Raw genomic sequence first — 13,665 nt, 5'->3', positions numbered from 1 at the left:
TCATAATGTCTTAAAGTGCTGTAGTTTCCTGAAGCTTAAATTCTGATATTTATTTATTTTTCCTGGAATTCCTATGCATTAGGTATATAATAGGTGTCAGGACTAGAAAAAACAAGTGCAAGACTCCCTGCAAAGCCATTAGTTTTGGTGCCCTGTGGCTCTGGAAACTATTAGACCTCCTGCTTTAGGCTGGCCTTCACTCTGAGCCTCGTGGGGCTCCAGGCCTGCCAAGCTGCTGTGCTTCCACGCAGGGGACAGAGCAAACCATATGGTCTGAAGTGACAGAATAGACATGGATCACTTTTAGCTCTCTCTTTCCTCCTCTTTTCATTACAAGGGATGATAATAAATCCACCAAAAGGCAGAAAAAACTTTCATCTTCTTCTTCAGCAGTTTTCACTCTTTCCCGTATCTCTACCCCACCAACTGGGCTGTGTTTTTCCTGACAGACACAGCTTAACAACCATCTGATGTTTTGACAGGTACACGAGTGTGACCCACCCTTGGACAAGACATCTAGTGAGGCACAAGAGTGTGACTTGGCTACCCATGCAATGTTTCCATTCTACATTTTAGCCAGACTAAGCTATTTTTCAGGTTACTTGGGATCTGTGTCCTGTTCACTTGACCTTAGTGGGCGTACATTGGTGAATGAGACATAAGTTTCCGTATCTTTGTATGGCTGGAGATTTTTGCATCATGATGATTGTGAGTTTCATTGTGACACATCTGCTCAGCAGCATCTTGTGGTGAAAGGCCATAGATTCATTGTCAGTCTTAAAGCCTAGAAGTCAAACAGTAGCTGAGTAAGGAAGAGAACGGGCACCAAGATGTGGGTTTCCAGTAGTACCGTCTGTCAGAGGAATGAAGTTCAGTGCAGTGTTTGTGCAGCAGACATGCACTTAAGTCTTGGGTTGATAAGAAACAGATCAAGAGAGAGAAAATAAATTTATTCTGCAGACTAGGGACTAATTATAACTCTCAAGCTTTCACTATTTTATTTTATTATGACTCATTTGCGTGGCTTTTTAAAAATTTTATTATAATACCTTGAGATTTTTAAGACTAATATTTTTGACAGTTTCCTAAAGGAGAAAAAAGATGTTAATCTGAACTGCTATATAAAATGATATTTCTGCTTTGATTTGAATATACTGGGGAATAAGAGTTTAAAAATTAGTCTTAGAATGAGAAATTAACATCATCTTGAGAATAATAGGACTCGTGTTTCCATCTTGTCATTGTACCAACAGCACCCTCATCATTTTTCCTGTGGCTTCTAAGTAAATAAAAAGAGATGTTAAAAAAAAAAATAGAGAAATTATCAGCTGTGTTGGAATTATATGACTAGTTTACCAGGAAAAGAGAAACAAAGTTACATAAAATAATGATTCCACCAAAAACAGTGATTGTTATTTCCAGTCAAATGGAAGGATGAGGAAGACAATAGGAAAACAAAGTCAAATGCGAATTCTCAGCAAATGTTCCTTACTTTCTTTTCTCCTCCTCTCAATTAGTTCAGGGATTGCTGCTAACCCATGATTAGACCAGCTTTACCTCGAACATTTTTTTACATGGTGATTAATGAGGGAAGGCAGGCTTTGAAGCCACTTTCTTCTCCCAGACAGGTGCAGTGTTTTAACTGTGAAGGAGTTGACATGTGAATTATTTGTAAAGAGGGAGCTATCTAAACACATCATTAGCAAAGGACAAAAGGCATTGACCTAAGCTGGTGCCACAGCACTTTCAAATCCTTGGTTGTTTTCCAACTTACTGATTGTTTAAAGATTTGCCATCATTATTAGCAATGCCTGTTTTTCTTCTATTGTTAAATCAGTTTGTGAAAATTGAGTATTTGATTTGCATGGAAATATTTTTCCTTTGTCAAATATTGCCGGTATATATAGCATGTGCTATACTTTATTTAGTGTGGTTTTAAGAAAACTGTTTACCGTATACAATTTACCATCAAAATACAGTCAAAAATCTGCTAAGAAAATCTACTAAGAAAAGGAAGTTAATAGTAATCAATTCCTTCATTTTTGTGGTTTACAACTGGTTCCCTATCGAACAAAACTATTTATCTCCTGTTTAATTTTTATTGTATGCTCAAATTTAAGCATGTCAGCAAGCTTTTATGAACAAAGCCTTTGTGCTTCTGAATTGTTAAACCCTACTTATAAATATTTAAGGAGAGCTATTGTTTATAACATATCTGGGGGGGAAAAATGATCCATAGTTGACCAAAATAAAATGATGTATTTTATCTAACTAGTCTTTTTACCCTTCTCAAAATTTAATAAAATATGTTTTACATCTATAGCTCAGAAACCAAAGAGCACATTAAGCATTCAAGTGAAAGGTTAAAGATCTACTACCAAATAATGAAATGCCAGGTGTTTATGAAACTCCAGAGCCCTATGGGGGAAAAAGTAGAGAGGAAAGACAGGAAAAGTTCTGAACCTATGGGTAAAACAACATAAACAGGATACCAAAAAGTGAAGTGAGAGGGAAAACAATAATGAAGTGTTGCTCAATACGTGTGAAATCAGAGCCCTAATTTCATCCTACCAGAGGATAAGAAAGGAATGAACAATGAAGGCCCAGAAAAGAAGGTGACAGTCACCATAAATCAATATCCAAGGTTAACATGGGACATTGTGTAAGAATGCTGCTTCATTAAAAATAGGATTCCTGATGGGCTGGGATTAAGGGACACAACCAATTCAGACTCTTAGCTTTCTCTACAGTATCCCAATGCAGGGGGGCACAACTCCATCAGTTAATACATTTACAACTTGAAAGGGATGGCCACTACACAAATGGTAAACAGTCACAAGTAGCAGGGTGCTGGACTTGGGGGTCCAGTCATATTTTCAAGTCTAGATCTACCATTATTCTGGCTTCCTTTCACTGCAAATAGGCAAAGCACTATCAAGGGTTCTTTGGCCTGGTGCCCAGCCAGCCAAAAGAGCCAGCTGGAGCACTTCCAAAGGTAGGAGGTGCACAGCTGTCAAGGCACTCTAGACTACAATACTGGCAGAGCCTCGACAGGCAGATGCTACTGCTGCAATTGCATTGAGCCCTGAGCTCAAAGAGATCCGTCCTGTTTTCACTCAGACAATGTGGGAACTGGGTCTTTGCACAAAGCTTTATGAAACCCAAATGTCTTCCAATTACCTTCACTTTTCCATCTTTTTCTTTAAATTCCTCAAGTAGAGATCTGTATGATTTTCCATTGTTGATAAGAAGTCTGGACAAAAGAAAAGAGTGGCTTCCTTGCCATATTTCAACAGCCAATCCAATTACTTCCTCCTGGCTGCTGCTCCTGTTTCTCTTCCTGGAGTACAGCACAACAAAGAATCACCTGCCCTAGACATATTTCTGCCTACAGCTACTTATTCTTGGGTTCATTTATGTCTTTTATGCTCCTGTTTTTACTGTAACTGTAAGGAGAGTACATTTACTTGGGATATATATAACCATCTGATAAAATTGAAGTCTCTGCTCTATGCTATAGCTTCTCCGGGTGGAAAAATGTTCTATTCTAGTTTGCCTCCCTACTATCTTCTGTGTCTGCTCTTTTGTCTTTACCATGATTTCTCTACTTGAAACTCAGTGTAGTAAATCAAAAATGGCTCGTGCTTATGCAGCACCTGTTGTCAGAAAATAATCTGTTTTCCAGGAATTTGCAGAAATTAGCATGATTCCACCCTGCTGGTGCCAGTAGTCGTGATTATATCCAATTTACAAAGGATCTAAAGCTCAGGGTAGACCCAACACCATCAGCTGGTGACAGGGGCCAAACAATACTTGGCCACAGAAATAGGCAACTAGAGATTTGTTCTAATACTGGCTTTCATAGTGTTTGATTTTTTTCTCTCTGATGCACTCAGGCCTCTATCTGTCTACTTACTTACATATCTACCTCCTACTTACCTACCTACCTAAACTAAAGATTTCTGAAGACAGTTGTAGCTGATGCAGGCTTGCACAGAAAATTCTTACTATGCGGATGTATCATTTAGATACACGTGTATCACTTTTCTGCCTATCTTGAAATGGTCTGAAAGACTTTAATCCTTCCAGAGTTCTTATAATAGAATATTAGAAAATAGAAAAGCAAAAAGCCCTGGGAGGTCATCTCAGCCTTCTCTTTGCTCCGAGAGACCCTGTTACGAAAAAGTACCACTGAGTTAGAATCATAACAGATGGAGAATCATATGTATAAATACATTTTTTCCCATGGAGTAGAGGAGAGAATCATGTGCAGATTTTTTACATAAAGAAACAGTGTGTAGCTTACCCACTGTGAATAAATCTAATTTAGTCATCTTTATGCCTCCATGATCTTCATCTTCTGAAGTTTGCTGGAGGGTCAGATGTGCACTCTGGGAAATTTTCCAGATTCTTTGTTGGTTCTCTCTGCCCCCACCCTGCTTTTTAAATCCAGTACTCAGTCTTATGGAGTTTTTCTACATCATAACAATACCACCGGCAGCGCTGAGGCTCTGCTCAGGGCTCTGGTTTTGCTGCAGGATGAGCAAGTGGCACCTTTGGTGTAGTTGTGGGCTGCGGCCTCTGTGCGGCAGCAGCACATCGAGTGGCGAAAGCTTCTGGTGGAACACAATCGTTTTCAAAGGTGTTGGACACTGGGAGTTGGAGCTCTGCTTTCAGCCTCTACCTCTGATAGTAATCTTCGTATGATCTTTGGCAAAGCACTTATCTTCTGTGTTCCCCAGCTGCAAAAATACTTTGGTGCCCGGTGCTCCATCCTGTTTTTCACCTTATTTATTTATTTTATTTCACTAGTTTAGCTTAGTTCAGAGTAAGGTTATTCTGGAAATCATTTTCAGATCACAGATATATCACTTAACTTACAGTGTTATTACTCTAAGGGGCACCTTATTTTATAACATGTCATACTGTGTTATGTTTTTGGAAATACTTGCATTTGTAAATGAAACTGCATGTCTACATTAACAGCCTTGAGCTCCTTTTTTTTCTTCCCCCCCTCCCCCCTCTTCCCCGTAAGGTTCTTCTTCATGGATCTTAGAATTGCACTGGGTTGTTGTCATCTAAACTAACTGGGAACTTTTAGTCATGTCATAGTGAGTTAGAGATAGGATTGGCTTCCTTTTATAAATTGCAGCTGATGAAGACAAAAATTATAGAATCAGAGATTCAGACTCACAATCATTTGAGTTGGAAGGGACCTTTAAAGGTCATCAAGTCTAGTTCCCCTGCAACGAACAGAGACATCTACAGCTAGATTGGGTTGATCAGAATATTGAAGCATTTCATTTTAAAAATCAGCAGTGGTAGTTGTTTTCAGTGCAGTAGTATCTCAGATTATTCCAGGTATACAAGCACCCTCCTATACTGGAATTATTACAGACACTTTGGGAAAAAAAAAAAAAAAAGTTAAAAAACAAATGGGATTTATGGTGCTACACATCTGCTCTTCCATGGAGAATACAGCCTATCTATTGCATTCTGATGTGATGAGTGCTACTGTCTGTCCTTTCAGTTGTACAGCATTTATCTTTTAATACTGCATGCTGAAATGTCAATGATGCAGGTGATGTAGTAAGTAGCAGAAACTCAGAAATTGAGGATCTCATCATGGGATGGGTGTGCTTTGTACCAACTCTACCTTGCCTCCACTTTTGTATTGCAGTGAATATGTGTTCTGTGTTTGGTGATGACATTAATGTATCACACTCTTCTCTGTCCAACCCCACAGCTGAAGGCAGATGAAAGGATCATCAAAACAGAGCACGGGCTGCTGATCCGCAGCTTGCAAAGAAGGGATGCAGGAGCCTATTTCTGCAAAGCCCAGGAGCACACCTTCATCCACACCATTGTGAAGCTGAATTTAAATGTCATTGAGAATGGGCAAATGGAGAGCACCCAGAAAACTGAGGACGAGGAGGGTCGGGTGAGGGATTTGCTGACAGAGTCCCGACTGAGGTACAAGGACTATATCCAGCTCGTCAGCAGTCCCAGCTTTAGCCTGGATGAGTACTGTGAACAGATGTGGCACCGGGAGAAACGGCGACAGCGAAACAAAGGCGGTGCCAAATGGAAGCATGTGCAGGAGATGAAAAAAAAGCGAAACCGAAGGCATCATGAGCCAGCCAGGCCACCATCCACATAGTTTGCAAACACTATTTAAAGAAAGGACACTTTCCATGAAAAAAATACTGTGTTTTGTTTTTGTGCATCTTGCTTATGAATTAGTACTGCTTCTTATTGAAATAACTCATCATTGCTATTAATTTGTACATGAATGTACAATGGGGTTTGATACCTTATTGGAGAGCCACCCACCAGGCAATAATTCCAAATGCTTTCATTAAAAAGAAAAGATGTACACTTTGAGCTAATCTGGATAGCCTGAGGCTACATGAGCTGTGTTCTCCACTTTCTGCATAATTTTCACATAGGATTTAGTATCCGTGTTCCCATGTTAATATCTGCTGCCACGTTCCACCCCAGACATGGCTCCATTTCAGGAGAGGGCAGATGTATTCGTAGTTCTTTGGCATCTTTCTTAATAAGAAGCATGGTAGAAATGTGTGACAGATCTGCAAAAATACCCACTAATTTACCCATTGGGCTTCTATACAGGCACATGGGTGGGGTTTGCTAGCACATAGGGGCTCAGCAAAAAATCAAATTAAGTACTGGCTTAGAGACAACACTGATTTTTCCCATAAAAAATAAAAAAATAAAAATGAAAGCATAATCATAGTTTAAGAGAGGGAAATTATCAAGCCTTATTCATTTGAGTTTGATAGCCATCAGTTTGCAGTCCATCTGCTGAAATGAAATGTTGACTCTAATTGAAACTGCCACTGAGATGCTTGGGAGTAAATTTCCTAAGTGATGTGTGGGAGGTATGTGCACAAATCCTATTAACAAATAATGGGATTCTTGCCTGTGCCTCTCTCATATCTCTAAATGTTGCTCACTGGCTGTGTCTCTGGCCCTTTGCTAGTCTCATTTTTTGCAAAGGAAAAGAAAAATAAAAGACAACAAGAATGCTAAAACAAAAGACGATGAGGGAAGATATTTAGTAACTGAGACCAGTGCTCTTGACACAGAGCTGACATTCCTCAGATGTGTGTATTCTTTGGGATTTTCTCCCAAAGGTCTTATGTATTTTTAAGTTGAAAATTTGCCTTGTTGGAATTGATACTTTTATTATAAATAAATAAAACAAGAGATGTCCATGTGTAAATAAAACTTGTAAGTTAGAAATATGCTATGTACTATGATTCCATTTGTAAAGTGTTCCTTGTGCCTCAGTTTGTATTTTGGTTGTAATAGTGTAAATCTTTTCATATAAACAAAAACCGTGTCCTTATTCTTATCTAGTTGACATCATCACGGTTTCACTGAATTTATTCCTGATATGCAGCAACAAACACAAGCTCAAAATCAGGCCTACTGTCTTTTCTCATAAGTCACAGCCCCCTCTCTCCTCTTCCAGCTAACCCCCTCCATTTTGCCTTTCATGCCTTTTTGAGTGTGAAATGGCAAATTAACCACTTCTTCATATGGAAGAGAGCTTTGATGGATACCAAAATGACAAACTTTACTCATTTCTCATGCATTCTACCGATCTGGAGAGCAAAGTCTGTGGGAAACCCATGTAATTGGTGAGCACCTCATTAAGAAACTGAGAATGCTGCTCAGGAAATTGTAGGTTCTCCTTTACCCATGTTGATGTTTGCGCATGCATTTAGTCCTGGGTTGATAACTATGTATATACCATTTTCATCACTGTTCATTTCTTTTCTGTTGAAAGTCAGACATGGCAACGTGTGCATCAGACTTCAGAAAGGAATCTCAGTTTACCCACGCTTCCTGTTACACCTGAAAGTTGCATTTGCATGTGTTGTATAAAAGCTGGTGATGCTGTATGTCATTAATTTTAGATACTTTTTTTTAAAAAAAGGAGATGATATATAAGTTTATTAGGAAAAATTAGATAGCATGCATGCAATGCTTTGATAGTGTATAGAACTGAGTGCTAATATTATAAAACATGTCTGTGAGGAAGAGGGAATTTCTCATCTCAGGACTTTTAATTAGCAGAGAGACTGATGCTGAAGGCACTACCCAGGAGTACACTACTTTGAACACCTGCCCAGAACTTTTTTCTGACACTTTTGCAACATGGGAGGCTCGTCATTTTGAGCACCTTGATTTTAAGACTGATTAAGACTAAAAGGAGGTTTGGGGGGCTATAAAACTACTAAATGTAAAGAACCCTATGGCTGGGATACTCAAATATTCTTGGCTGGAATTTTGTGATGTCATAATACAGAACCTGTGCAATTATTATTAGATTTTTATCAGTCCATTAAGTCCCATTTCTCTGACTCAAACATTAATTAAATGTGTGGAATCACAGCAAGACTATGGAATAACACATGGTCTAGGTTTACATGGATTGACAAAGAGCCTACTCTTCTCTCCAGCAGTGACACAGTACTTTAATTACGGCATTTCAGACAACTGTCATCTCATGTTTATTTAAAATCAAATCAGTTCCTCTCTTCCATGTTATTTTTTCTCCTCCATGAAAACTAAATCACTTAATTTATGTTTAGATATGACTGGGGGCATGTATTCTACGAATGAAACCCCCACGCTGACTTTAGTAGAAATCCTGAATGACTAATTTCTCAGTGCTGGGAGCAGTAGATTTTAATGCTTGAATTAAAATGTTATTACCCTTAAAAAACAACTTTCATTTCTTTTATTTCAAATGTTGTTGCAATGAGATTCTTTTTAAAGAAATGACCTCATCAGTCTGGGTAGCATAAAACCCCAAGAGAGATATAAGGACACTTCCATTATGGGGGAAAAATTCAATATCCTCCAAAGCAGTTGGCTGTACTGGGTTCATGCCACTCCAGGGAAAATATTTAATAATGTTGCACAGATAAAAGTCTGTGTTTTGATACACTGGATAAGATGTGCCCTAAAGCTGTCAGGGCTAGCACAGCTTCTTATGCTCAGTAGATTTTATATGCGTGAGGTGGCCAAAGGATGTTGGGGATCAGGGGGTGAGCAGGATCAATCACTGATCACTGCTGAAGACAGGTTTTGTTAGGCAGGATTCTGTAATGTAAACCCAGGAGGAGCCATGCTTTTTTTTTCTGCAAACTGAGGTTCCAGACTGAGGTGCAGAGGATTAACTCATCCAGAAACTAGACCATCGGAGGATCAGAAATGATCTTTCTCTTTTCAGAAAAGTTAATCTTGTGTATAGTTAAGGGCTAAAACCAAAACCTGCCTAAAATTCAAAGTGATGATTTGGAGATTTGTTGGGCTGCTCTGAGCAGTACTATGAGCCACAGCAGGCTCATAGTTAAAATGAAACAGAGCCTTGCCTCCTGCAAGAGTTCAATAAAAGTGAAGTTAAACAAAGTTTTGGTCCATGGTGGAAAGAAAAGTTGCCTCCACTGTAGTTTTTAAACAGATCCCTTAGTGCATATGATACAACATGGATATTTGTTTACAAATGTATTCAACCAGGAGTCCAATTATTAATAAATTATCTTTCTTTCAACAAAATATTGCCACTGACCCTGCTTCAGAAGATGGCCAGTGCTTGACTGCAGTGGTTTTAAACAGTTTTCTAGAATAACCAGCACAATGTGAGCTCTAGTTATAAAAATACTGAAAACTGACATAATCTTTAAAGCCCAACAGGGCTCTAAGCTCTGTAGAGATCTTGTAGTCAGTCAAAATAAAACAGAAAATGTGATTAGCAGAAAAAGGAATAAAGTATTAATACTTATTGTGATAAACAAGTTGAATTACTGGAAACTGTTCCGACAACAGGTGTGAATGTGTTTTCATGCCATAAGCAAATTCTTTTCTCTTAAAGCAGTTAAACCTACTCTAGCTTGAGATATCTCAGAACCTGAATTCTTTCCAATTCATAAGTAGACTTTGGATCTGGTTCTCATGTCACTCATAATGAAGTAATTAGGATAAAGGCTGCATCTTCACATGCTTCTGAGATCAGAAAATCCCTACAGTTAAAAGGCTATGAAGCATTTAATCTAACCATTACAGGTATTGATCTACATTTAATATTTCAGATAACTAACTACTGCTTGTTATTACTGCTCAGTTATTCACATAATGAGCCCACGTGTCTCATAATTATGTCTCAACATTTAATAACAAGTAAAGCAAATTGATTTTACTAAAGTCTTTTTATATGAGCATATGTGTATAGCAGGACATACACAAATGTGTTATGTTCATTTTCTAACAGAGGGTAATTGCAAAAGACAAATGTGATTTTCAAGTGTTAAGATTCAGATTGGCTTCCACTGAAAGCGAAAATCAAAAGCCTACTGAAACTGAATCATGGTCTAGGGAGAGTTCCAGTTTAGTAGTCAAAGAGCCAAAGCTGTGTGCTGCCCTGAACCATGTATTTGCCTAGTTCTTGTAACTGAGGAATGAAGATCTGAGGAATGACATCTGCATGAATAGAAAATTAAGCCCACCTGTCTCTCTAATATTTTGTTACATTTTAAAAATCTTAAATGATCTCTATTGTAATATTTTATCATCGTGTTGCTAATATTACACTGCACTAGGCTTCTATAACTAGATAGTGTGACATTCTTTGTGACTGTAATCCAGTTTTCAAGGCTTGTAAATAATTCCAGTCTAGTGAACACTAGACTGGAAAAAAAAAAAAAAGCACGTGTGACTAAATGACACCTGACAGGAAAGTGTGTATGGAGCAAAGGTGTGTCATTCAGCTCCTCCATGTGGAAAAAATGACACCCATTGACATTCATCGACACTTGCTGAATATTTATGGAGACCAAACAGTGGATGTGAGCACAGTGAGGTGGTGGGTGCTGTGTTTTCAGCACTAGCAGCTGCTACACTGGGTCACCACCACTGATGCAGTTTGTTAGGAGTGCGGCATGCAAGCTGTCGTTAATTCCTGGAAGAAATGTATAGCTAATGGCAGCGGCAGTGTTGACAAATAGTGTTTTGTAGCTGAGAATTTGCTCTAAGAAAAAGTGTTATTGTGCTCTTCCTATCTGTTGTAGTTTCTATTGAAATAATTCATTGAATCATGGAATTCTTAGAGTTGGAAAGGACGTCTGAGGGACATGTAGTCCAACTTCCCAGCAATGAACAGGACACCACAACTGGATCAGGTTGCCCAGGACATCTCCAGGGACGAGGTATCCATCACAACACAAGGTGACCTGTTTCAGTACCTCACTGCCCTAAGATAATAAACAAGAGAAATTACTTTTGGAGTAACCTATTTAGTTCTTTGATTTTCCTTCCCATGACTTAAACTCGTTGTCTCCTGCCTCTGAGAGACTTCTGTGTCAGGTAACTGCCTCTGTGTGGAGAAATATTGCAGGATCTGATATTTCTTTGGCTTATAAACCACCCTACCACCCCAAAGTATCACAATTTGCCTTCAGACAATGACTTTCCCAAGCATCAGCTTTTGCATTCAGCTGCAGATGTAAACCAAATACTGTGAGGTAAATTAGAGACCAGATGGGCTTGCATTTACAAACGAGATTTTTGGGACTGTTAATTAGAGCTCTCCTTTTGCTTTTTACGTATGTGAGTGCTCAATTTAAAATCAAAGTATTTTGTTCTTTAAAGCATAAGATTCTTCATATTCTATAAGATGCAGAATAACTCCTTGCCTTGCCTTGCCTTGCCTTGCCTTGCCTTGCCTTGCCTTGCCTTGCCTTGCCTTCCCTTCCCTTCCCTTCCCTTCCCTTCCCTTCCCTTCCCTTCCCTTCCCTTCCCTTCCCTTCCCTTCCCTTCCCTTCCCTTCCCTTCCCTTCCCTTCCATTTCCCATTTCCCATTTCCCTCCCCTTTCCCTTTTCCCCTTTCCCCGTCTTTTCATTCCCTTTCCCTATTCTCATCCTTTCCTTTCTATGTAGTTCAGTTTGCCTTTTTGTATTTGTAAACAAATATGAAAATGCTAAGATTATTATTTATTATTAGTTATTAGTTATTAGTTCTGTTATTTGTCACTTGCCAGAAATATGAAAACACAAATACATTAACAGGACTTCACAAATTTATATTTTCTAAATTTATTTTCATATTTTAACATGTTTTACTTAAAATTTATATATTAAATTGCTTTTCATAATGAAAATATTTTTTCTTAATTTATTATTTAATATATCTCTGTTTTCAGATTTGACAGATCAGGAAAAGGTGGGGAAGCTCTATGTGGAAGTGAAAGCTATTTCATATTTTTATGTGTATTCAGCATTTTAAAAGGATTTTAAAAAGAGGCAGCATCAAAAAATGCTCACGTCTTCTTTTGTGAACTTAATCCATAGAAATGAATTACAACAATCATAGTTACATTATAATAGTGTCTGTCAACATATTTCAGCTATAAAAACTAGATACAAATCTATGAAAATACAAATTGGAATAAACTATCTCCAAATGTTTTGAGTTTTTTTTTTTTTTTTTTTTTTTTTTTTTTGTGGATGATGCATGTGTCTCCATTCCATCTCTCCCAGTGGCTATCTCAGGATGTATACTGGCTGGGAAGAAAGGAAGAGATTATAAAAGCATATCTCCAAATTCCAAAATGAAAAGTCATACTAAATGCACTGGTGATAAGGATTATGATTAATATTTCACATTTGACCAATAAAGACTACATTTTCTCATAAGATGAAATTCATCACTCCTTCTGAAGCCCTGCATAAGAATTATATGCCATATGACTTTTTTTAATTCCTAAGACATAAGGATACTTGGTCTGACCTTGTGAATGGGGTTGAATTTCACTCTGTAATGTAACTTTCTGTAGAGTTATATGGGTGAAACATTTTGAGAAGTGTATCTATTTGTAAATGCTGCAGCTAAATGAGTTAAAATGATAACTGTCACTTATGACTAATAATAAGCTGTGTTTGCCATGCCTGCTGTTTTACTGAGATTTCAATCTTATACACAAAAATGGGTAAAATAATGTATATTTAATTTGAACTTTAATAAAAAACAAGTTCTGAGTTTTGGCTTATTTTTTAAATTTATGTCAAACTACAGAGTAAAATATGAGCTTTTAGAGAAGCAAAATCTGCATCATGTCATGGAAATGAATTGCCTTGGATGTTAAAGCAAGTAACCTAAAATGTACTTCAGAAGCTGTGCCTGTGTAAGGGCTTTCAAGCTTTAGCTTTCGTAGAGAACAGGCTTATGACCAACAGAGTAAATCGATAGAAATGTCTTCAAGAACCCATGGGCCTCAGTTATTTGGATTAATATGTGCAAAGCAATATATACTAGACAAGTCTATGTTTATTAATTTAAATTCAATAATAGCATTTTAATGCATACATTTATAGATTATTAGCAACTACTGCCATCCTTAAAAACTGCACTGTCATTGTTTTTTACAGATGCCCTCAAGACAAGTCTATTCCTCTTGGATAGCTTCAGGAACACTTTGGCTTTAAGGGACTGTTTCCAGCCTCCTCAGAGTGTTTTCAGGAGTGGGATAACTGGAGAGAGGGAAGGGCTCTTCGTTTTTCTAATGAAGTACCGTAACCTCCCTGTGTGGCTACAGAAGAGAAAAATTTCTAAAAGTCTTTAGGCTGGGAAAAAAA

At 37.9% G+C, this 13,665-nt stretch overlaps 1 protein-coding gene across 5 annotated transcripts in view; it reads left to right on the top strand.

Annotated features, from left to right (window-relative positions):
- Window positions 1–13,068, top strand: part of SEMA3D (semaphorin 3D) — a 143,910-nt gene extending 130,842 nt beyond the window's left edge. For all 5 annotated transcript variants that reach the window (XM_052681031.1, XM_052681032.1, XM_052681035.1 and 2 more), the window contains exon 18: window positions 5,747–13,068. In XM_052681031.1, coding sequence (XP_052536991.1) covers window positions 5,747–6,160 — 414 coding nt within the window. In that variant the 3' untranslated portion in view covers window positions 6,161–13,068. The remainder of the gene's footprint in view (window positions 1–5,746) is intronic.
- Window positions 13,069–13,665: the final 597 nt, after the last annotated feature.

The sequence above is a fragment of the Tympanuchus pallidicinctus genome, unplaced genomic scaffold, assembly GCF_026119805.1.
Source record: "Tympanuchus pallidicinctus isolate F22 unplaced genomic scaffold, pur_lepc_1.0 scaffold19, whole genome shotgun sequence".
Classification (NCBI taxonomy): domain Eukaryota; kingdom Metazoa; phylum Chordata; class Aves; order Galliformes; family Phasianidae; genus Tympanuchus; species Tympanuchus pallidicinctus.
Note: the sequence above shows the minus strand (reverse complement) of the source record. Positions and strands in the feature narration are given on the sequence as shown.